Source organism: Bombyx mandarina, chromosome 04 (assembly GCF_030267445.1).
Source record: "Bombyx mandarina strain Sakado chromosome 04, ASM3026744v2".
NCBI lineage: Eukaryota > Metazoa > Arthropoda > Insecta > Lepidoptera > Bombycidae > Bombyx > Bombyx mandarina.
Window position 1 is genome coordinate 3,950,248 of NC_143211.1, and position 26,883 is coordinate 3,977,130.

The 26,883-nt window shown below is 36.0% G+C and overlaps 3 protein-coding genes across 5 annotated transcripts in view; 2 read left to right on the forward strand and 1 right to left on the reverse strand.

The window, feature by feature from the left end:
• Lrch (Leucine-rich-repeats and calponin homology domain protein) overlaps positions 1 to 26,883 on the reverse strand; it is a 67,879-nt gene that overhangs the window by 36,825 nt on the left and 4,171 nt on the right. For all 3 annotated transcript variants that reach the window (XM_089740485.1, XM_089740484.1, XM_028182711.2), the window contains exon 2: positions 6,805 to 6,949. In XM_089740485.1, coding sequence (XP_089596611.1) covers positions 6,805 to 6,949 — 145 coding nt within the window. The remainder of the gene's footprint in view (positions 1 to 6,804; positions 6,950 to 26,883) is intronic.
• LOC114249227 (uncharacterized) lies at positions 4,483 to 6,785 on the forward strand. Its single transcript, XM_028182714.2, has 2 exons — positions 4,483 to 4,732; positions 6,117 to 6,785. Exons 1-2 carry the CDS (start codon positions 4,552 to 4,554, stop codon positions 6,674 to 6,676), a joined length of 741 nt encoding a protein of 246 aa, XP_028038515.1. The 5' UTR covers positions 4,483 to 4,551; the 3' UTR covers positions 6,677 to 6,785.
• On the forward strand, positions 17,394 to 18,582 carry LOC114249226 (cAMP-dependent protein kinase catalytic subunit alpha). Its single transcript, XM_089740466.1, has one exon. The coding sequence runs from the start codon at positions 17,455 to 17,457 to the stop codon at positions 18,580 to 18,582; it is 1,128 nt and encodes a 375-aa protein (XP_089596592.1). The 5' UTR covers positions 17,394 to 17,454.

Here is a 26,883-nt window from a genome sequence, read left to right on the forward strand (position 1 = left end):
TATAGAAAACAAAATTACAAATACATATGAAATACCATAGATTTGTAGTTGTAGCTTGTACTCGTTTTCTTGCCAAAAATTCTTTTCCTACTAATTTTACTGGCAAATGGGCCCCAATTTTAAAGCTGCACAGTTGGGTACCACCACAGTCCCACATATTTCCAGTACTAACGATAGGAGTTTTTTTAATTATTTTATTATAGTATCGATCTAAGATCACGATCGCGACAGATATAAGATCAGTGGCCGAATTCAAGATCTACCTAGTCTTAATTAGTCACTGGAGCTCACAGACGTCACAACACGAATATCGCCACCCACCTCGAGATCCAAGTTGGAAGTCTCAATTGTATAGTAAAACGGCGGTACCAATCTTCAAAACGGAACTCATGATTGCCAAGCAACAGGAATTGGCAGTATTGTGGTAAAAAGGCATAAAGGCTTACAATACCCACCACCCACCAGTAAATGCTTTTTTTTTTTTTTTTTTTCCACAGGAGAAAATCGCCGGATCCGTATGTGGGAGTTGAACCCACTAAAAACTCCTGCCGCTCACAACCGGCGCCCTACCTCGGACCGGGCCGGAGCCCAGTCGGGGCTATTGAAACGGCGGGACAGGGTTGACGCAGAGCACATTACATCCATCCCACCGTCCCACGGACGCCAGACCGGTGGCCGCCAGCGACACGACCACCGGTTCCCTCGTTCAGCGGGCCGAGAGCCCGCTTTGATGGCGCCGCGTTACACCTTCCCCCAGAGCGGTCGGGGGAACCAGTAAATGCTTAGTCGCTTTTTACGATAATCTCGCGAAGAGATGGACTGGTGTATTTTTAAGGCGCATTGTTTGTTTATCTGGTATAAAATAATTAAATATTGTTAAAAACGAAATAGATTACTAAAAAAGGAAAGTGATAGAAATGGAAAATGGAAAAATGAATTGATTGTTTCGTATATTTTGATAGATGACTATTTTGGGTAAACCGCAACATACCTGCTGTATCTTTTTTAGAATTCCTATAAATAAAAAGGGTTTTCCAAAGGCTAAATAAGGCGATAAAGGCCGCCTATTTTACAATTACACCTGCCTGTTGAGTGTTTTTCAATGTTAATTATTAAAATATACTCTCTCTATTTTTTCCAGTTATATTGTAAGGTGAGTTTTACTTTTTTCTTGATAAATGTGTTCATGGTGATTATTGTTACAGTATCTGTAATTTAAAGCATGCGCAGAGCTCACCGGCTGGGAACTTTCAAAATATTATTTTTTCCATTTATAAACATATCATTTTGTTCGACAATAATATTCCTGTGCCATAGATTTACTATTTACCGAACCAGCTCCGATATTATTTGATTTTTTTAATTTATTCCTCTAATAAACATTTTGTAACCTTAAGCCTGTAATTAAAATAAAAGTCTCTACACGACTGCCGAACGTCATTCAAGCGACAAAGTAATTTGGAATTTAACGATTACTTTTCTTTATAGGCCGTATACAAAGCCTCCATTAACAAAACAACCGAATGACTTTATTCATCAAGCTACAGAGCGACGGTTTTGAGTGACAGTGACCTTTCCAACGGAGGATTCCCACAAATCGCTAAAAGGCTTCATTGACGATTCACAAAGAATGCTTCATTTACTACTAAAATTAAGTTTTTATTTTTTATTTTATTTTTATTGCCTAGATGGGTGGACGAACGAGCTCACGTGTTTAGTGGCTACTGGAGCCCATAGACATCTACAAAATAAATCCTGCCACCCACCTTGAGATAAAAGTTCTAAGGTATACCTAGCACAGTTTTTTTTACTATTATTATTAAATGTGGTGATGTTTATCAAAATATGAATTGTAGCGGCGTTTATCGCCTGCTTTTTTTTCCTACCTACTTACCAGTAGCCTGGAGGGGCTATTCTCGTTTAATCGGACCAGTAGGCGAGCTCACGAGACTCAACTTGAGCTACCTTATGATGGCCTGCCTATTTCTACCGTGAAGCAGTAATGCGTTTCGGTTTGAAGGGTTGGGCAACCGTTGTAACTATACTGAGACCTTAGAACTTATATCTCAAGGTGTGTGGCGCATTTACGCATTTAGATGTCTATGGGCTCCAGTAACCACATAACACCAGGTGAGCTCGTCCGCCCATCTAGGCAAAAAAAATGGCGGCGAGAAACTCGGCGGTCAGAGAAGAGTGGGTTACGGTAAACACCTATCTATATACATAACATATTGTTTCCTAAACAGTCGAATGCACGAAGCAGTAGTACCACAGTTCTACGTATTTCTACCTCAAATCAATAAATTCCAAGAGCTACAAGTGAATATCATACCAATTGTGATTTTGACACTATGTCCAAAGTATTATTTTTGTACATTAGATGAATGGACGGGCTCACGGTTCGCGATGTTAAGAAGTCACCGGTGTGCTTAGTGCGAGTTATTTAACGTTCTCGATAGCGTAAAAGTTAACTCAAGTTTCTATGCAGTTGAAACAGCGCCCCTAGCGGCAAACGTTCCAGCTCCAAACAAAGTTGCGTTAACTTTTACGCTATCGAGAACGTTAAAAAACTCGCGCTAAGCACACTGATGCGATAGACAAGACCATTTAATTGCCATCACCTTACTAGCGACATGAGATCGAAATCTCTATTGTTTAACATTTGTTCCCGCTTTTAAACCGGAATCCATGTGTGCTTCGCAACGAAAATAAGTACGTGCCACAGCGTCGATGAGTTCGGGTGTGGCTTTTTATTGTCTTTGCAGGTAGCCATACGGTCCCGCCGACGGTAAATAGTCATCATCGTCCATGGACATCAGCAATGCTAGGACGCCAGTATGTTGTCTACCAACTGCGGTGAAAGTAGACACATATTATAAATGTGCTCGAGTATCAGCAATTTACCTTTTGCTTAGATGGTTAGCTTAGAGGTTTAAACCTTAGGGTTTGCTTAGATCGCCATATTTTAACCGTATTTTCCATTCTAGATCATGAAGTTCAAGAATGTGATGAATGATAATGTTAAAGCATTTCAATAGTGATAAATAGATTACATGTTTGAGAGGTCATTGGATAATACATCGATAATTGTAATACATCGTCGAAACTCATTTAATGTTAACAAATAAATTGTTCTCAATGTATTTTTTAAATAATCAAATAATGAATATATTGAAGAGTAAAATCGTTTAAATCGTTGCAGTGTTTTAATTATGTAATTGTGTAATAGCAAAAATATTTAATTTTCACGTTTCAAGATAACCATTGAAAAATTAAGCCACAACATTTAAAAAAAAGAAACAAAAACAACAGAACTAAATCGCGTTCCTCGAAGCGTGACTCCACGTGTGAAGTTCGTCTTCAAACACGACCGTGCCGTGTGCTCCGACAGAATGTGCCAGAAACCGGCGCGTTTCGTTTCCCCCTCGGGCCGCGCGCTTCGACGCCGCCGCTCGATAACCCCAGTACCACCCGACACGCCCGTCTGAATACGGTGCACAACGTTTCTTCAAAACGTGGACAACATTTTTAATTATTAATTTACCAAATCTGCATGATCTTTTTTTGTACTAACGATGGTCATAATCAATTTGAAAATAATCTAATACATTCATTACGGAGTTGACGTGATTATGTAAAATTCATTGATACAAAATAACATGATTATTTATACATAAATGCCGACACATGAGAACTGTTTTAGATACACAGGATCCTATTTTGTTAATATGTAGTCGGCTAATGTTTAGAAAAAATGCTTAGAAGCTACCGATGTGCGACCTGCGTCTTTCAGATCCATTTAATAGGTAAAAATTGTTGAAATTGTGTTAGTACGTAGAAATATTCTAGTATCGTCAACTAATTTTCTTATTTAATTATTTCTTTATTTTCTTATCCCGTCTGATAATATCGATTTCTCCCACTGTCCAGTTCACACCTACTCTGTTATAACGGTACCCTCCAGTAATGGCTTGAGATTAAACAGGCCGTGAAATAATAATTATGCAAATCATAATTAACGACAAACTATGCTTAAGCTAAAAATATATAAGCAACTAGCGATCCCCCGCCCTCGCTTCGCTTCCGAAACTGTAATTTATTATTGATTTCTCCACTATTTAATGGATGTTACACACTCTATCACTCTATCTATTAAAAAAAAAACCGTTGCGTAGTTTTAAAGATTTAAGCATACATAGGGATATAGAGACAGAGAAAGCGACTTTGTTTTATACTATGTAGTGATAATACCAAAGTTAATTTAATTATGTCACCGAAAGTAAGACGACTTTAAAATGGTAAATTTTAGACGTTTCTATAGTTTAAGTTCGCTTCAGTATCAAAATCATAAATATTTTCATAAAAATTAACAGAAGTGTTTCAAATTTTATCGCAAAAAACGTCTCAAAGCTTGGACACCACAAACGCGGCCATAATGAAACTAAACGCCGCGTTCCCCCGCCGCTCTTCAGTCGCCCGACGTCCGCCCGCTCGTGTACACTGCCGCGTTCGCACGCCGCGTCTTTATACGTGTTCGTTTAACTAATCAAAATGCAATTCGAATATGATCCAGAAAAACTCATTGAAGAAGTGGAGAAACGTCCCGGAATATGGGATTACGATCATGCTGACTATAAAATCAGAAACATACGTTACAAATTGTGGAACGACATTGTAAAGGAACTGATGGAATGTAACGTCAAATTAACAAAAATGGAAATGCGCGAACTCGGTATCAATGTTTTATAACTACCTATTTTGTTTCTTTAATGTTTAATTCTTCATTTTGTTTATTCATTCTGTTGTTTTTCTTCGGTTTATATGCAAAATATGTACATATTTTTAGCGAAATAATCAAGTTATTAGTACTTATTATATATCTCTATAAATACCCAAATCCCGGTTTTACCGGATGTTAAACAGTTGCAGGATTTCTATGGTAAAGGACAACCAACGTGAAATAATACTCAAACTCAGTAATTTACATGATTGCGAACAAACACGCCCCCCCCCCTACTTTTGCTGGTTTTTTTTACTACTCATGTGGCTGGACGAACTTGCTGCTCACCTAGTGTTAAGTGGTTACCGGAGCCCATAGACATTTACGAAGTAAATGCCGCAACCCATCTTAACACAATAATGAGTTCTAAGGTCTCAGTTTTTACAGTACATCGGCTGCTCAACCCTTCAAATCGAAACGATTACTGCTTCACGGCAGAAATGGGCAGGGTTGTGGTACCTACCCGTGCAGGCTCACAAGACCACCAGCGTGATGGTAGAACGTCAAGGTGTATATTATAGATATAACATATACTTCAAGCATACAATAGTCTACATAAAAATATGTACTACACCTTATTAAACCTGTCACCCAACGTTAGTAGTAATGTTTGAGGATTTACTTTCCTATTTTTTTCAGAACATAATTAAATTTTGTACTACTTAGTCTCATTAGAATTTTTAAAAACTTACAGGTTTAACATTGGATCTAAATTGCTCTTGCAACAAGATAGTGTTATTTTGTTATCGGGTTTATTGTATGTTATCAGTTAAACAACTCCCGTAAAAACGTCGCGACTGTACTTACTAATTTATGATTTGTAGTAAGAGTACATAATACAACGTGGCTTCTGTGAGATTTTGTTTGCTTTATTTATTTACAAATCATTATTTATTACCTATTATCATTAGTACAGATGAGAAATGTCATTTCTTTAATATTGCTTACAGTATGTACTTAAATTATTTGTGCAGTATTTCGGAATGTTTTTGCTGATGATGTGTTTATTCTTTCTTTTAAATCAACACAAAGACAAGATTTTATACTGAATACCTAAATTAGTGCAACGAAATGAATTACGGTATATAAATTATTACATAGTACATAGTATAATAGCTCAATTAGCAACCAACTGTCTGCGAAAATTTATAAACCTTGTGAGTTTAATTCTTGGCGGTATGTGCTATTGCAAGCTTGCATGGGTTCTTACTACCATCCTGCCTATTTCTCCCTGCAGCTGTTATGCGTCAACGACATATAAATACAAGGCTTTGACCTCATATCTGAAAGTAGGTTGGCGACATCACATAACCTAATTTTTCAATATTTCTTTCAGAAATTCAACTACAAAAGAAATGGAAGAGCATCAAGGATTGTTTTCACAAATACTTGTCGAATCCAAACAAGGGAAGAAGGCCATACATTTACGCAAAAAAATTACAGTTTCTCTTAAAGAACCAAGAGCTGAGGGAAGTAAAAAAGCGAAACAGTGAAAACGCTTCAAGCGAATCGGAAGAAGATACAAAAAGTAAAGTGTGGAGACCTAGAAAGAAAATTAAAGTTATCAAATACGAAGACCGTACGTCGGATGAGGATGTAGTCGAAATTGGTGAAAATGATCCACAAGACCAGAGAGACGATTCCAATGACGGAACCGAAGCAAATTCAATGAGGACAGATTCTAAAACAAACAAACCAACGACAGAGGAATTTGCATTCGCGAACGTGGACGTGCCGAAATACGATAACGATGATTCAGACAAAATGTTTCTAATGTCGTTACTACCACATTTAAAATCGGTACGAGAAGAACTAAAGATTAACGTTAAAATGGAACTTATGCAAGTTTTATGTAACGCCAATTATTCAGCAGCCGCTGTTAATAAATTAATCTAATAACTATTTTAGAAGGTCTTTCACATTTAGTTACTTATACAGGTTAGTCTTCTATAAAACATACATTGCTTGTAAATAGCATAAATTTAATAAAATAAAATTAAGGGAATTATAAAACGTTTTATTACCTGAGATCCAAATATGTAAGAGACTGCAGACCGCCGACGCCATCCGGGATACTTTTGATAACATTTTGTGATAAAAGTAACTTTTCTAAATAAACGTATGTAGTGAGTTCATCTGGCACTTCACTGAACCGATTCTTTGATAAATCTGAAACAAGAAGAGAAAAAAATTAAATCACATCGGAAAATTAAACTCGCAAGTGTAGTTTGTTACAGTTTCATGAAGATTGAAATTTATAGGGAGTTTCAAAGACAAAGTATTATAAATGTTCTTCCATTTTCAGCTCAAAAATGTAATAAATATAAATAGTACAGAAACTGTTTCAACTAGTTTCACATTTTTAAAGATTTTTTAAAATTATTTATAGCAATATTATTTGAATTTCAATGTCAAACGAGTGGATTTTATTTTACAAGATACGTCCACTCGATAAATAAATCGATCTACTTAAAAAAAAAAACTCGCTCTTAACATACGGAAAATTCACAATGTGTTTTATTCAGGCGTAAACTATAACCTAATAACGGTACGTTGAACACGCGGTCAATCCCATAATCGCAGCCTCATAGTTTCATCATTTTTAAAACTCGAACACGAGTCGGTTCAATCAAAGAATTATCTAAAGCTCCGCTTCAGGACAATCTCTGCAAGAACGTCAATTCTCAACTACATACAATCGTCTTTTGCATCAACCACAATTTTACTACACTTAGTTCTCATTAAACATAAATAAAATGTGCATCAGCAAAACGAAAAACTGGATTCTAATCACTAGAGTGCATATTTATGTGCAAGGCTCTATGCAAATAAGATGAAGTTCGTTGACATCAGCTAAGATGTGATTACTAATGCGGTTTAGTCGCCTTGTTGCAGACGACCACAAACTTCAGAATTCGATCTAGAGCCAGTTTTGAAATGTATGGTGGTACAGTTTTGCAATAAATTAATTTTATAATACAAATTGAAAATGTAGCTACTAGGTGTGAAAATAGACACCAGCGTCTCGAATTGCTATAGGTACAAAGTTTAAATCTATTATACATGGTTCCATGTAGTTAGTGAAATAATATGACAGGATAATTTTAAGTGCTTCCTCAGGTGTGCTTATAAACATACGATACAAGCCACAAAAAAGAGGTATTTCCCCATAAGTCCAGAGCCTCCTCGAAATTTCCCATGATATATATTCATGCCTAACTACTTTTCAAGTAGGTACCCTTACAAGTATAAGGTAGTTGTCTATCCACAATAATTATGTTTGTTTGATATACGATTCAACATTTGAAATTTTGAACTTTGACAAAAGCGTCTAAATCGATTGAATTCATTAACATTAATAGAACAAGTAAGTAGCGTTGTGAAACACGCCTTAAAAGAGGAACGCAGTGGGACTTTTTAATAATACTAGTAGCACAACAGGCCTGACCGCTTGTTAGATAATTGCCTTAGCGTAATACGAGTATTGCTGTACGTAACTTCGCCACCTAAAGAGTTTTAGACCACGTTGTAGCAGTGTAATAGAGCTATGATAAGTTAGTAGCTTGTGTGGCAGTACACAATTCGATTTCAGTCAAAAAAATTGACGTCACTTAATTTATAATACACTAGCGGACCCCACAGACGTTATCCTGCATACACAAAATGAATGAATGAATGCATACACAAAAATTCAAATTGATCCAGCCGTTTAGTTGCAGTATAGATAAATATCCTAGATACCGACAGCGGCGCCATCTGCCGGGCTGATTTGTGAATCTAAGCCATCCAGGGCGCCACCCAAACGCATATTGAGAGAGAATAATAAAGTATATAAGAAAAAGAAATAACAAAGTATTTAACCACCAATTAAATTTCTAAAGATCTTATGAATGAAACATCACGACCATACTTAATTATTATAAAGACAAAATGATACGACAATTTAGATTTAGCTACTTTCCGTCTGGTACAAATTAACCAATCTACAAAAAAATTCAAACACGTGTTTATATAAAATATGTAATAAAGAAAATTAAAGTAATGAATATGTAACAATGGCTTATAATATATTATCCGTCATTGTGTTTATAAGGCACGCGTTGATTAAATTGATTTTCTTAATCTAATCATAAATACAACATCGTGTATTTTATTTAATGTCATTCTCATGAAAACAATTATTCACAATACCAATTGGCGTTTTTGTGATTTATGACTCAGTTTCGATTGTAAAATTATTAACATAACAATTACTTATCAAGACAAGTTCGTTTTAATGTTATTTCATAAACTGAGTGAAAAAACGTCGGAAATATCAACCTAACCGCTTTCTGTTGATCAGCCATGTTGTGGAAAAACACGTAAGTATGCCCGTTATTTAAATTCAATTGAGGCCTCATGTCTCAAGATGGGCGACGGATTTCACAATATCTATATTTTCAGTCACGTTGATAAGACCAGAGGTATTGCAGAAGTTCGTTTACTCATTTACATTATCTTCTACATATAATAATTAACTAATATCATATAAATATTATTTAATAACTAAATCATAGTAATAGTTCTTTAAAATGTAACCCGACCATAGAAAAACAAATGAAGAATCCATAGGACACTTTAAGCAGCTTACCATGGGAATGACACATAATTCTATTACATTATATGATTTATGATTTTAACTATATCTACCATATATTATTTTTTAACATTAGTAAGACTCTTGGATATATGTACTTTTATGTATATATCGAAGGCCGCATGACTTAAAAAAAAAAGTGACAACATAAGATAATAATGTATTAATAAATCGATTATTAAAACAGTAATAAATTGTTGACAAACATTTAGTTCATAATCAATAAAGAAAAGTTACATAACAGCATCTTACATTCATATTAGCGAAGTATAGAAACAATATCAAGATGACGTCCTATAGTCTGCAAAACAATAGTCATCAAAGTTGAGACGTGAACGAGAAAGGTTTTTCCTGAAAATGTCAGTGGCGGTGTGGGCTACACAAAAGGCTTTTTCCGAACATAACGAAAAGCGACGTCGTCTCTTCAACAATAAAGCTACTTAAGTCTTGATGAAAGTTTAAGTCAAACTAAAATCGGGCAGGAATGTTATTCAAATGTGCACTATCTATATATTAATATGTGAAGCAAAAACTTTGTATCCCTTTTTACGAAAATTGCGCGGACGGAGGAGTATGAAATTGTCCACTTATAGAGAGTATAGAGAAGAAGTGCACAATGCTAATTTTTTTTTTTAATTATGCATAAAAGATACATTAAATCAATAAAGAAAACATTACCCGCACTACATACCATGTATTTGACGCACACACGCATGCATACTATTTATTGTCAAACTTTTGTTCTTGACGTCTGTGGTCAAATTGAGAATAGATTAAATATTGTTTGTTTTTATTATTATTTTTTATAGTGTAGCCTTGGCGAAATTTGTGATTATAGAAGTATAAAATACACTCATAATAGTTTACAAACTTACAATTCCAATTAATTATAGTCGAATTTCGACTACTGCGGGACCTCTAGTAATTTGTATTTCGTCGTTGTCAAACCAAAATCTGCTATGTGCACTTTTTGAGATTTTTACTTTTTGAGCTTTTCGTATAGTTCACAGCCCTATCTACCGTATAAAAAAAACTGTTATGTCTGTAGCTTTAATATTTATCTATAGCTTTCTTTTCATATAGTTCTTAAAAATTCACCTTTATATAAAATTTTATACAAAAACGTTTTTACTCGTTAATTCAAAATAGACTTTTTGCACATAGCAGATTTTGATTTGACAGCGACGATTTGTGCAAATAAAAACACAATACCGTCGAGACTGATTTTAAAATGCCAACACAGAGTCCCGGTTTAAATTACAGGCTTTAAAGTTTCCGGTGGATGTCATAAATACTGGTTGCGAGGCCGTGAGTCAGGGCCTGAGCAACCGAAGGTTGATACACAGCTGAGCGTGTGGCCCTTTCAATCGTTGCAGTAATCCACGATGAATACATAAGCAACTACATTTGTAAACAGTTTTTTAAGGATACCAATTGGGTTGAGCTGATAAATTTTCGGAGCAACTTATCAGTCGTTTTTCAACGATTTTAAAATTAAGAATTTTTGGGGTAGTACTTACTGGAATGTTACTTTTTGGAGAGATTTTAGAAATATGGAAAGGTCAATAGTTTTCTAATATATTAGAGTACAGTTTTTATTCTGATGAAAAATTTCTGATGATCGTTTAAGAGCTTCACATCTATATTTTTTTAACGTAGATGGGTAAACAAGCTTGACAAGCTTGAAGCTAAACGCCTGATGTGAAACAATACCGATTATATACCGATTTCCATAGAGACCACAGCGTAAAAACAGCCCATCTGGAGTCTGTAGCCGAATAGAGTGCCAAGTAGAGAGTTTTGTTAGAACTAAGGACTGGTAGTAAGAACAGGCTAACTATATTAATTTAATAAATGTGAAAGTGTGTTGGTTTGTTTATGGGTTTGCTTCTTTCACGTCGAAACGGATTGACATGACCTTTTTTAAAGGGATAGTTTTAGGTCAGCAGAGTAACATAGGCTATATGACCCTTTTATACTGAAGAAACATCTCAGTTCCACGGGAAACTGTTTTATTATATGTATTTAGAAAAAATACAATTATAAGATAGGGCTGGCGATATAAGATCTTGCATGATATTATAATAATGAACCGTTAAAATTCCGAGCGTTACTAAGTCACTTTCATGTATGCAAATATCTCGTCTTGGGGTAAATATTATAATAAATTTATCATAATAAAGCTTTCCATTAGAGCTAAACCCGTCGGAGCATTACAGCGTGTGATATAATCTACGTAATTAGCGTGCAACGTTGTTAATAAATGCGTAAAATATCACGTAGGCATCTCGACCAAATCGAGTCACATCAAAGGTTAGTAAACCAAATAGACACGATCGCATTGAACACAGAAAAACAAAAATACTTTCAAGAACAAAATAGCGTGCAGTTACGAATTATGTCATCGCGGAGACGAGTTGTCCAATCGAATTGAAACGAACGAGCGTCACAAATTGGCACCAATAATTGCATGGATATTGATAGTTGTAGTAGATACAAAATATGTTCACGATTGACTTCCACGGTGAAGGAATAACATCGTGTAATAGAAATCAAACCCGCAAAATTATAATTTGCGTAGTTACTGGTGGTAGGACCTCTTGTGAGTCCGCACGGGTAGGTACCACCGCCTATTTCTGCCGTGAAGCAGTAATGCGTTTCGGTTTGAAGGGTGGGGCAGCCGTTGTAACTCTATACTGAGATCTTAGAACTTATATCTCAAGGTGGGTGGCGCATTTACGTTGCAAATGTCTATGGACTCCAGTAACCACTTAACACCAGGTGGGCTGTGAGCTCATCAACCCATCTAAGCAATATAAAAAAAAAGTTAGCTCTATTCTGTTCTTTGTATACAACAATTTATTGAATTCAGATGGTATTTAAAAAAAACCTTGTTGAATTAATCTACATATTAACACGTGAAACAAAAACTCCTTTTACGAAAATTGCGCGGACGGAGGAGTATGAAATTTCCCACACTTATAAAGAATGTAGTGAAGGAGTGCAGAATGCTAATATTTTTTTAACTATGCTTTAATAATACATTAATTCAATAAATAAAACATTACACACACTACCATGTATTTGACACACACACACACACACATATATATACTCTTTATTTACTGTCAAACTTTTGTTATTGCTTAAAGTCTGTGGTCAAATTGAGAATAGGTCAATATTTTTTATCTTTAATATTATTTGTCTATATCTTGGCGAAATCTTTGATTATAGAAGTATAGTAAATAGTCTTTGACAATGGAACCATTATAATGTTCAAACTATAAGTATTACAATTAATTATAGTCGAATTTCGACTACATACTGCGGGACCACTAGTATTTATAATTAGCCGTCTGACTAGTAAGTATCCAATTATTTTGTGAATATATTCATGAACGAAAGTGTACGTGTACATTTTTCGTTGCTGAATAATATATGCGAGTTATTATCGGAATGGCTATTAGCTGTGAGGCGAGATAATTTCAGTTGATGTAGATATAGCCCAGGGTAGGGTGGGTCATATAAAGGGCATTCGACGCTGCGCAATGACCATGAAGCGTTAATATATCAAAGTCTGTAAATAGCTCACACTGCCTAACACTATCATAATTTTTATAAGTGTCTGCTGCGTAAATTTGCATGAAAGCCTTTGGATTCACGCTGTATTGAGTAAAGGTTAACACTAATAATTTTAATTCTCATCTTATTCGGGATTCTCTATACTTACAATTTTTAAGACATTAAAATAGCCCTTATAGTTTCATTGTACATGATTTTTTTTTCTTCAACGTTTACATTGAGAGCAATGCAACAATTGCAGATAATCCTTTATTTTTTGCCATATAATATTGCGTATAGGTTTATAGATCACACGTACCTACCAAATTTATTCTAAACATGCATGTCGGCGACTAAGTATGTTAAATTATTTAATCTAACTACTACTTGTTGTTTGTGGAGAAATTTTGAACAAGTTGCCATTCTGTAGAAATTCTTTACTAATAGATTATTATCTTGACATTATAATATGTAGTAATATGGGCGGGATTTGCTAACAGCTACCAGAGCGCCTCCAAGGGAGACCTAACAACTCAAGAGTAGCCGCTTCGCGAATGAATCTACTACCGGATCGGAATCGCGACCCGCTGAGAAAATCCGGCGAGAAACTCAACGGGCTGATGTTTAATATACTCATTGCATAATATTACGACAGTGGACTTGTCCAAATATCAATAAATATGTTTCAGATGAGTTTTTTTTAAATGTTCCAATCGATCCGGCATTTTCATGTGATAATGCGTTATCCAGTAAACAGTTTTATTTTTATAGATAACAAGATATAGATTCTTTATGTTCATGGGGCATGTTGTGGGAATCACCGCCTTGCCTATTTCTGCAGTCATTTATGTTGAGTCGAAGGGTACGATAACCATTATTCGTATGCAACTGAGACCTCGTGTGTAACATGAGAGTCCAGATTTACTTTCTGACGAAACAAAAGTCACTGTTGATGTTGCCAAAGTCGACGTCTTCATGTATCTATTCACGTCTTCACGTAAAACATTATTTTCGTTAAAGGCCTCACGTTTTTGTATATCAATCAAAACACTAGATTATTATATAATACACGTGCTTGTTGAACTTAACAATACAATCCGTTTAACAATGAGTTTACCTAGTTCACCGAAAATATTATTTATACTTACATTATAATTCTACAAGCATATTCATCATCATATTATGTTGTTGTAAGGTTTACCGAACATCAAATCATATTCAAATACTCAACCTTCCTTTCCAAATTTCATAATCAAACAAGGCTTAACGGCTTTCAGGTTGATCGCGATGCCAGCTACTACGTTGAGAACTACATAAAATGCTCACAATATGCTTGCATATAAAATAACAGTGGTAACTGGAGATAAGATATTTTCTCAGAATCATACGCTATTTCAGTCAATAACTCAATTCATTTGGTTCTCAACACACACACACAAAAAAAAAACTAATTTTAATTTACTTTCACTATTCAGAGTTCCCAGTTTCAAAATATAATTCAGTACACACAAAATTAGCAAGTGATTAAAGTTTATCGCTCCTAGCTCTGACGCTCTTTACGTTCGTAACTGGTTTTCAGTAGTTTTTTTTTCGACAATGCTCAGCGTCCTCGAAAAATAACCGCCACAGTAGCACGTGGCCTAGCCGTCGGTAACAAGCTCGTTCAAGACATACCTTCTCAAAGTGACCTATTTCGGACAACCTTCCTAACAAAAAAAATTGTATGTCCCGTAACAACAAAATTACACTTTTTTTATTGCTTATATGGTCTGACGAGCTCACGACCCACCTGATGTTAAGTTTTTACCGGAGCCCATAGACATCTACAACGTAAATGCCGCCATCCACTTAAGACACGAATTGTAAAGGTCTAACTTTTAACAGTACAACGCCTGCCCCACCCTACAAACCGAAACGCATTACTGCTTCACGGCAGAAATAGGCAGGGTTGTGGTACCTACCCGTGCGGACTCACAAAACGTCTTACCACCAGTAAAACTTAGACTTAGAATATTTTTATTCCATGTCCCTTCATTAACTCAATGTATCGAATGTTTTCAATTATATATATAAATTCGCGAATCAAGATAATCTCTGGTTATCTGCCAAATCGACGACACGCGATGCGGACTGCGGGCCTCCACAACCTTGACTTGGATCATTAAAAAAAAAAACGAGTCGTAACATAGCACAATTTGCATTTGAGCTATACAGTATACATACAATATTTATCTTATGTGGTTATAAATCTCGAACGAAATTCCTATCAAGACTATTCAAAGCGCAATAATTCAAAAATCGTCACGTAATATATCGTGACTCGTGCGATACAGTTTGAGCGATTAGGTCACGGAGAAAGATAGAAATAAATGTTACATATTTAAGAAACGTCCATTGATGTATTCAATGTGATTGCTAAATAACAAATACAACATAGGACGCACGCCATCTTCTCAACCTTCACTGCAAACCGTCCACATTGTTTGGCCACACTGAATCATCTAATTTATTGAATGAAGTATCGTAACTGTCTAGATAGCGGACGAACATTTAAAGATATTCTTTTATTTAACAATGAAACTATTACAGAATTTATATAAAATACATCAAATGGTTTTGGTTGAAATTAATTTAAAATAATCAAATTGGTTTGATTATTGGTTAATAACGTTCAGAATGACGTAATTCAATTACGTATGTAAGAATAGTGTTCTTAATAATTATATTATAAATTTAATATAAGAAGTAGTGTTAGTCTAAAAAATAAAATGCCCGGTGTACTCGTATTAAGGGTGACGTGTTCACAAATTAAGCTCGCAAAAATATTGCGATTTAAATTTGCGTAATTACTGGTGGTAGGAAGTGTTCTAAGTCCGCACGGGTAGTTCACTGTTCTATCTATTACTGCGTGAAGTAGCCATACATTTCGGTCTGAATGACGGGAATTTAGTATACAATACAATTTGAAACTCCGAACTCCTTTTATCGGTGGTACGGGGACTTGAGAGCACGCGCTGGTAGGTACCATCCTGCCTATATCTGCCCTGAAGCAGTAATGCGTTTGGGTTTGAAGGGTCGGAAAGTCGCTGTACCATAAAACTGAGACTTAGAACTTATGTCTTATATTGGATTGTATAATTTACGTTGTAGATATCTATGGACTCTGGTAACCAGTTAACTCAAAGTGGGACGTCAGTTCGTCCATCTATCTAAGTAATAAATTTAAATAAAAAAAATCGGGTCTCAAGGTGGGTGGCGGAATGCACGTCGTTATCTTATAACAGCTTATTAAAACAGGAAAGCGTGTATGTATAGAGATTGCAACAACGGAACCAAATATGTAAAAAATGATCCTATTCCAAGAATTCGTAACGCGTAACATAGATGCATGCGTCATTTTATAAAATTGGTCTGTCGTACGAGTGCCCCCGATAACGGTATGGCAACAAGCTGTAAAGGCGTTGGCTTTTCTATACTAATATTATAAAGAGGAAAGATTTGTTTGTTTCTTTGTATTGAATAGGCTCCGAAACTACTGAACCGATTTAAAAAAAATCTTTGACTGTTGGAAAGCTACGCTATCCTCGGGTGATATAGGCTATATTTATTATATTTTCAAAAAAATTAGGGATCCTTACTGAAACTCCAATAATGTAACCCAATGTGTAACAAAATTACCTAACATTCTTTACATCGCGTGCGCTACTTCCCAAGCAAAGCCGGGGCGGTCTGCTAGATTCGATAAAATTCTCAGCTAAAATAGTTAATGACTTTATAAGAGCGTTTATCGAGTTAACCGTTTCTTAGCTAAGGTTTAAGAATTTGAGAGTCAAAAGGCTTTATAGTTTCAAAAGGTTAAGGTTTTGGGGTGGTACTTACTGTTGTTAAATTAATTGGTTGGAGTTGAATTTGAATGAGCCGAAATTAAAATAAAATTTATACAATACCTTTTCAAAAGTATAAGAGCTAATAAAGTCTGTTGTTTTTCAGATAATTAATCAATTAAAATAAAATTTATACAGTAACTTTCAAGAATATTAGAGAAATAAAATCTGTTGGTTGTCAGATAGTTAAATTAACCCAATTCAGGTTCGTGGAAACATCTACTGTTTATTGGTTAGGTGTGACTTCAGGCGAGGCATAGCTATCGACCTAGTCATCATAATATTTATGTCTAAGTGCTAAATACATTCGTAACCTAAGAGATATTCAGTACAACTTGACATATTACACCAAGAAGCGAAATTGGTAAATTACACAGAGACACGTGCCTGTCTGATCAATACTCACAAGTCGGTAAGGCGACTGACTGGCGGGGTACACCCCAAAACACAGCTGTTTCAACACACCCTCACCGGGTTCGTCAAACCCTCTTCTCCCCTACACACTAAGCGCACCTTGTTTTTGTGACAAAGAAGTATTTTTACCAAAAATAACAAACTATAGGTACATCTAGTAGGCTTTGCTCGTGAAACAAATGGAAAAAATGTTTTCTCGTAAAACTTATGCCTCTAAGGAATTGTCTCTTAGAACAGATTCACAGAACACGACCACATCAATAAACGACGGATATTCTGAACAACAGCAACAGCAGTATGTGACGTATTTGAAACAATTAAAATGTGAATTTGACGAACGCTGGTGCCAAAAACCGAAATACTCAATACAATTTTCGGAGTTGGAGCGCATCAAGACTCTTGGCACGGGTGCATTCGGTAGGGTGTTTTTGTTGAAGCACACGAAGAATAATAGATTATACGCAATGAAAGTTCTAGAAAAAGAAAACATTGTAAAGATGAAACAGGTCGAGCACACACTTTACGAAAAGCGAGTTCTTGAAGCTATTAGATTTCCTTTTACCGTCTCGATGGAGTTTAGCTTCAAGGACAATAGTTACATCTATTTCATAATGCCTTTCGTGCCAGGCGGTGAAATGTTTACCCATCTGCGCCGAATGAAAAAATTTGAAGAAACACTTGCGAAATTTTACGCTAGTCAGGTCATTTTGGCTTTAGAATATCTCCATTTCTGTAATCTTGTCTATAGAGATTTGAAGCCTGAAAACATATTAATCGACAGGAATGGTTATCTGAAAATAACAGATTTCGGATTCTGCAAAGTAATGCGCGGGAGAACGTGGACTCTGTGCGGAACACCAGAATATTTAGCACCCGAATTAATCCTTAGTAGGGGCTATGGTTTTTCAGTTGATTGGTGGTCGTTCGGTGTACTAATGTTCGAAATGAATGCGGGATACCCTCCGTTTTATTCAAACGAACCGATGAAGACTTACGAGAGCATCGTAGCCGGTAGATACCGATGTCCGTCTAGTTTCAGTACGGATCTGCGAGACCTAATCCGGAACACCCTGCAGGTAGACATAACTAAGCGTTACGGCGTGATGAAGAACAGTGTTTTGGATTTCAAGAATCACAAGTGGTTCAAGGGCATCGAATGGGACGCCATTCTCAACTGTAAAGTAACTCCGCCTTTCGTGCCAAAATGTAAATCGCTTCATGACACGAGCAATTTCGATAAATATAACGAAGAACCAGTTGTTCCGGGTTCATATTGTCGCTTCGAATCCGAATTTGTCGATTTTTAACCTTTAAGACCTCTTCTAGGTTTATTTATTATATTAATACGCTTTAAATGTTGGCCATGCGTGATTTGAATGCGTGATTAAAAGTAAGAACATCCTTATCGTGTTTCCTTGTGATCGTTTTGTTTGGAGTCAATTTGAATCCATAGTGGGGCACGTGCGGAATGATACAGAATACGATCGCGCAACACTTTAAGACTGACGAGAGATGCACGCGACTGCGTTGATATTTTTAGATTGACATCTAACACAAGTAGTTGAAATATTTTTGAATGCACATATCGTCTTCTCGCATTAAAACTGTCTAATCTCAAATCTTACTAATTTTACAGGAGAGTGTTTTAAAGGTTTACCATGTAATATTTTTAATATTAATCATCTTTGCAACATTTATTTTTTATTTTTTACCAGTTACATTATCTGTCTTTTAAAGTAAGATAAAATTATGTATTAATTTTGTTAATAGTAATCAAAATATAGGTAAATAAAAAAAAATTAAAAAAAAACTAAACTAGGCTCTTTTGACAGTATTTATGAGAAAAATACTGGTGATACCAAATGATTCCGCATATTAATTCAATATCGAATATTTTTGGAAATTGTACACTTTTAATGCGAAAAGACGATATTACTTTCAATTTACACTACTTTTTCGTTACATACGTAACGTTTACAAAACACGTGCAAGACACATTTCTAAGGAGCATAACAAATTGACGTGTGTACATAACATGAATGTGTTGGTGACCCGAATACATTATTCTAAAATTAGCCTGAAATTAACTACAACAACATTATACGCGTTTTTTGTTCTATTGTATATTTAGACTTGGCAATTTAACCGTAACAATCTTAAGTCCATACTGTTTTATTTTAATAAATAAAATGAGTTAGTTATGTTTGTAATAGAGCTTTCTGTCGGGAGCTTCGCCCGCGTGGACAACTTTTTTTTCAGATTTGCTCAGTGTTTTAATCTATACGTGTACGTGTGTAATTTCTTTTTGATATAAGGGTTTTTTTTATTTTTTATGTTGCTTAGATGATGGACGAGCTCACGGCTCACCTGGTGTTAAGTGGTTACCAGAGCTTACAGAAATCTACAATGTAAATGCCGCCACCCGCCTTGAGACATGAGTTGTACTCGTAAGGTCTGACTTTTTTTAACAGTACAACGGCTGCCCCGCCTTTCAAACCGAAAGGCATAACTGTTTCACGGTAGAAATAGGCAGGGTGGTGGTACCAACCCGTGAGGACTCACAAGACTTTCTACCACCAGTATAGTTCATAGTTCAGTGATTTTGTCCAAAACGTTTTAAAATTATATACGAAAACCGTTTATCGGTTATTCTACTAGTGATTTAACCGATTTTGATACGGTATCAAAATCGGTTAAAGATTAGGAAGATGTAAGCTAAAAAAGCAAACAGATACTTTGTTCCATTTAGATATGTTTGCTTTTGTTCTGCACGTTCGTGAGGCGCTTATTCGATAGAGTTGCAACATAGTACAATAACATTATTGTTACCATATCAGGGGCGATATAATACCATCAATGCACTAAGAATCGTTCTATAACTGCGTATATTTATTTAGCTTTACACGCGTCGTCGAGATTCACTGATTTATACTACAGGTAACTTCATTCGTTCTGCAGAGAACATTGACCCCTAAATTTAATTGATACAACAGAAATAATGAATTCAAAGAAACGATAACCTCGTTTGAGTTTTAAGAACATTGATGATAGGTGATTGACTACCAGAGGTTTATCTACAACGCTATTAATAAGATGTTTCTGAGCGACGGTATCCATTATCCGCACTATTAGATCGGCAGCCACTTTCTTCTTCACGATGCTATCCCAATACAAGACTTTAACCATAAATAAGCAGATCTGTTCTTGCTTGTCACCAAGCGAAATAACTGCTCTATGCTGGCAATCCTCGTTTACTGCCTGAAGATGATTTCAAAAGGGAAGTGTTGCCACTGTTTGGTTCGCATTATTATCCTTTTTTATCCACGTATTCTGATTTACTAAATTTAACAAGTTAAACATTCCAAGAAGCAATGTAATCGTTTTTATTTACAAGAGCTTTTATTGAGGCGAACAAAACTACGAAGCACCGCTTTTTAATCTGTTTTAATAATCGACAACGCGTTTAACGTTGATGATAGCCACACAAGAGGCTGTTCGAGCGATGCAGAACATAAAACACGATTACGTAAGCGCAGGGCTAGAGCATGAAAGCGGCGGGCAGCTCTAAGGTACTTATCGAAGCTATTGATAGATTGCGTCAAGATAAAATTAAAGTGTGTGGTTAGGTTAACACCTATTTAAAATTCAGTTCGCTAAATTATTATATTTTCTAATATTTCGTGTAATAACGACATTAATGTTATCTTTCTTTTCAAGTTTAAGATTAAATTCGTTTGGGTTATCCCTCATAAGATTCATGTAGAGCGAGACAACTAAAACAAAAGCGAATACATAATTATGGTAACGGTTTTGAAAAACTTTTCAAACGTTTATAAAACAACACGTACACATATTATTGTATGGACAGTTTAATATTTAGCTGAGATACTTTTTATTGTTTAAATGGGTGGACGAGCTCACAGCCCACCCGGTGTTAAGTGGTTATTGGAGCCCATAGACATCTACGACGTAAATGCGCCACCCACCTTGTTATATAAGTTCTGAGGTCTCAAGTATAGTTACAACTGCTGTCCCACCCTTCAAACTGAAACGCATTACTGCTACGCGGCAGAAATAGGTAGGGTGGTGGTACCTACCCGCGTGGACTCACACGATGTCCTACCACCAGTATTTCGCAAATTATAATTTTGCGGTTTTTTTTTATTTATTACAAGATGTTATTCTTTCACCGTGGAAGTCAATCGTGAACATTAAAATTTGTCGAGTACGTATTATATTTCATTTAAAAAATTGGTACCCGCCTGGGATTCGCACACCGGTGCATCGCTCAACACGAATGCACCGGACGGCTTATCCTTTCGGCCACGACGACTTTTGATTTTATTCAACCTTAACTGAAAATTGGTCAAATTAGTACCACTTCTATTAAGTACCTCTACTGTATAACATATTCATTATAAACTAATTTAAATGTTACCTAATAGTATATTGAATGAGCGTCTACGATTTGGGTCAGTGGCGGTGCAGAGGCCGCATTCGATGCAGTGAGACGCAAAGGGCGTGATGAGGGGGTCGCTAAAATAGGGTACGAACGACGACGGCGTGTAGCTATATGATTGATATTTAAGAGAAGGAACACGTCGAAAAACTTACATTCAATGTTTTTATTTCGTAGTCGCCATTTTCGTCTGGTTACACAAGGTATTGGAGTAAAATAATAATACACTACGCAATTTTTTATGACGCTGACAACTAGATTTAAAATTTAAGGAAGGAAATCATCAGTTTTTTATTAGCTTAAAATGGTAGGTAGATGAAGTCACGATTAGTAATCTAGTATAGTAGGATCCTACAATTCAGCGAAATGCTGCATAATTGTAAGAAGGGTACGTATACGTAAATGCTGCATAATTGTAGGAAGAATACATATGTCCATTCCCAAGAATTAAATTGCTCAAATTCAAGTTTGCCGCAATTAATGCTGTTCGCATTAGAGATGGGTCGTACTAGGTAAATCCGATACTAGGTCCACCTGTTCCTAATCTTAAGAAATATCTAATCCAAATACCTAATCCACATAATCTTCCTAATCTCATTCACAACCAATAATTTACTTAGCAAGCAATCTCACTCTGCCTATTCCTAATCTCAAGTTTTGAGTTCGTAATTAGGATTTCATTAATGTGATCGTTGGATCATTATTTGAATGATTAGGATTAGGCATTTAGGGATTGTGAGATACGTTGCAACGTGTAAGTGAGTGCGATAGCGCAGGAACACGTGGGAGCGTATAGTGAACATTCGATTTTATGTTTTAACAGTACGAAAATTAGGTGGAACAGGTGATACACATTGACAAAATGGGATTAGGTGCAGCCTAATCTCGTTAAATACCTAATACTCGGGTCTGTTCTAATAAATCCGACTCATCTCTAGTTCGCATGATGTTCAGCGATATGAGTTAATGCCACTTTACCATTCAATAGTTCTTTTTGCATTATGCATTACATGCACACGTATAATCCTTATTTCAATTTTTTTCCATGAAGGTTCGATGACCCCAAATGACAACTTCTAGTTAGATCTACTTAGCTATAATCGTATGAGTGAAAAAAAAACTTTAACCCAGATTTTATTTTTTATTTTTATTGCTTAGATGGGTGGACGAGCTCACGGCCCACTTGGTATTAAGTGGTTACTGGAGCCAATAGACATCTATAACGTAAATGCGCCACCCACCTTGAGATATAAGTTCTAAGATCTCAATATAGTTACAACGGCTGCCCCACCCTTCAAACCGAAACGCATTACTGCTTCACGGCAGAAATAGGCAGGGCGGTGGTACCTACCAGCGCGGACTCACAAGAGGTCCTACCACCAGTAATTCATTCAATACGCGTGCGTGAAATTTAGTTTCATTTCGGCAAACTTTCGTGAACAAATGTAAATTAGACGGACATACCCATTAAGGTAGAATGATATGGAACTACAACTATCTGGTAATTAACAAAAATTAATTAATCGAGTTATACATTCATTTTAGTCTTTTATTTAAGTGACAATTACAATTATGAAACTAATAGTTATTTTCATATACATGCCGAGTATTTTATTGCTTTTGTTGATTCTGTATACACAATAATTAAAAGTGATAGAATATACAAGACGCGAATCGAAATTACTAGGACAAGTCATAGTAATAAGCAGAATATTGAAAATAATACAAATACAAATAATCGTAGTACCAATGGAGCATAAGTCGGTACTGGTAAGAAAATCGTCATCAAATAAACTCAAAATTCCCGTAATAATGAGCTGTTTTTAGCTGCAGCAAGGAAAAATAGTTTCATAGAGATACGACACCATGATGACTAATATAAACCACGCTTTGTACCAAGTTAATGAAAATAACTTCAGCTTTGCCAAAGTCGAATATTATGTCGGATTTAGTGAAAAAATTTATTACTGAATCAAATGAACTTCCCACGAGATCACTTGCACGCGATTTTAGAAATCTCTATGTTACTGGATAACCGTTTTATTGTTTGTTACTTTTACTTTAACCAATTGACAGTGATGAATTCATATTAACGCATTATTATAATGAAAAACTCATTGTTGCCGGTATGTTATTATGTTGCCAAATTTACGAAATTCATTTCATGTTAAAATATATTCATATGAATACGAATAACTGTTTCCGTTTCGGCTCGGCCTTTATTCAACAATGCATGTAACGGACGTTTTTAAAAATTCATTTACTCTTCGCAACACGCGTAACATAGGTCATAAAGCTGTATTTTCAACGGAATTCCAAATGAGAGACCGAGCGCGGGATGGTCCTACATTTTTTTTACAACAACGTAAATTTTAAAAGCACGTTGAGACAGACCTTGGTTACTCAGAGGAAGTAGCTCTTCACTTGAATAACAATGTGAAATAAGGCTTCAAAGCACCCCATCGTTTTCACGTTACTACAACCTTCAACGTCCATACTAACGTTTGGTATACCTCGATCATTGGTCGGATTATAATACTTAGTATGCATGACAGCGTTGAATTGACAATGAGGTTCGAATACGAATGAGTTATGGCATTAGAACAATGTTCGCCAAAACTATGGAGTGACTCCGCATATGACTGCATAAAACTTTATTCATGCATATTCTATCCAGAGTGACCTGTTCTAAATATATGTTTATTGATCACGGGTAGGGCGAGGCTAATGAGCCAACGACTCGGAAAATGTGAGGCTATATTGAGGATTTTATAAAGTTGACACGGAGCGTAATAATGCGGTCAAACGATACTGCGTTTACACACATATTGTTTTTATTTATTTAAGTGATAAGAATTAAAATGATAACCGGATTTGTTTGCTTTTTTTTTAAACACATCCGCCCACGTTAATTATTCTACTTGTATCGTTGTCAACGTTTGAATAGGCAACGGGAATTTTACGTTGCACTGTGTCTAATGCTATCGTTGCTGCGCCATTATTTTTTGTACCTTAAATTTAGTGGCATAAGGTTTTATATCGTTTTGGGAGCGATTGAAATGGAATTACCTGGTGGCGTTATCGTCCCCCCCTGTATCCGGAGCAGTGACGCTCGAGCAAGCACGTTTGTGCACCTGTGCACCTGTCATTTGCCACGTACCTATGTATTTCTCGAAATCAAAAGCATAAAGTCGGATCTTATGTTCCTCAACAATCAGTCGCCTTTATACATCGTGTGTTTTTTTTTTTTGGACTGTTTGTTGGGGTTTCACCTTGAACTGTAGTTTATAGTTATTTCAATAAATTTTATTCTAAAAATAGTTCTATGGTAGATCTTTTACTGGTGGTAGGACCTCTTGTGAGTTCGCACATGTAGGTCCCACCATCCCGCTTATTTCAGCCGTGAAGCAGTAATGCGTTTCGGTTTGAAAGGTGGGGCAGCCGTTGTAACTATACTTGAGAAATTAGAACTTATATTTCAAGGTGGGTGGCGCATTTACGTTGTAGATGTTTATGGGCTCCGGTAACCACTTAACACCAGGTGTGCTGTGAGCTTGTCCACCCATCTAAAAAAAAAACCAAGATAACCAAGCGTTACAAACAAATAAAATATTAAATTTATACATATAGTTCATGTTTAAGCCTGCCTCTAACGATAGCGACATCGACTGCTGGGAAACTACCTACATAGTTTAACTATTAGCAATACAGGGAAATAAATATTTAGTCCTTTGCAACATAAGGTGCACTATAAAAACTATTATGGTCATCTGTAAAATAAAATATCACTTGTAATGTTTTCCTTATTCTGTATTGCTAATAGTTCAACTATATAGGTAGGGGTTCCCAGCAGTTGACATCGTTATCGTTGGACTCATAAGATTGTATATAAGCTTTATAAATTTAATATTGTATTTGTTTTTAATGCTTAGTAAATATGTATATGGAATTGTGGCGGATAGCCATCATACAACGCAAGATAATTGACAGATGCCTGAATCTCGCTTACGACATTTTCAAGATAAAGCGCATATATACAAGTTCCGAACAACAACATTCGGACCGTCGGTCTACCGAGCAATATCACCCGCTCGGTGGAAGATCTTCCCTTTCGTCGTAAACTCCCCAAACTGGTGACCTGCGACGTGATCTGAACACGCAACCTTCTGATTCATCATCAGCGCATCAAGAATTTCGGCTACCACAATCTCCGCATTCTCGCAAATAAAACGTCATTGACAGTCGTCCCACAGCAAGCCAGCACCGCAGCCTCAACAGGACCATCGCAGCCGACTCACCGCGCTTCCTGGTCCTACGGCACGCAACTTCACTGCCTCATCACGTCGGGGTCACCAGTTTGGGAAGCTTATAACGACAGAGGGAAGATCTTCCACCGGACCGTCGGTCTACCGAGCAATATCACCCGCTCGGTGGAAGATCTTCCCTCTGTCGTTATAAGCTTCCCAAAGAATTATTATTCTAGATTCAAATTTAATAAATAAACAGACGCATATGGTACAATAAATACCTAAAAGTTATATTTATCGAGAAATCAGCACTAGAACGCGAGACCTAAATGATTAATCCCAATCTAGATAGTGCGATAAACACAAACAGATAAAAAATAATGTGCTTTCATCGTTTCACATGTGATCGTAACACATAGACGACGAATAACGGACAATTTTAAATGACAGGTCGTTTAATACTGTATCATCTCATTTTTTGGGTACTCACTCACGTGTGGAAGTTGTATTGTGATAGTGGCATTTTATTTTTGGGTTTTTTCAACTGACGAACGGTTTTATGATTAGTAGGATATGATTAGTAGCCTATAGACATTTACAACGTAAATGCGCCACCCACCTTGAGATACAAGTTCTAAGGTCTCAAGTATAGTTACAACGGCTGCCCCACCCTTCAAACCGAAACGCATTACTGCTTCACGTATAAATTCATTTTACATGATTTTAAAAAGTTGACTACGAATTATTTCAGAGTATTAAAAAAAAAAATACTATGATTTTTTAATCAATTTGGCGGCTTTCAGTTTTTAATGTATACGGACTCCGGTAACCATTTAAAACCAAATAGGCCGTAAACTCGCCTCGCGAACCCATCAGCATAATGTTATAATGGAATTTAAGAG

Coding starts and splice junctions, on each gene's coding strand:
- LOC114249227 (XM_028182714.2), top strand. CDS start 4,552: ATGCAATTCGAATATGATCCAGAAAAACTCATTGAAGAAGTGGAGAAA. Junction 4,733..6,116: donor AATGGAAATGCGCGAACTCG/GTATCAATGTTT, acceptor TATTTCTTTCAG/AAATTCAACTACAAAAGAAA.
- LOC114249226 (XM_089740466.1), top strand. CDS start 17,455: ATGGAAAAAATGTTTTCTCGTAAAACTTATGCCTCTAAGGAATTGTCT.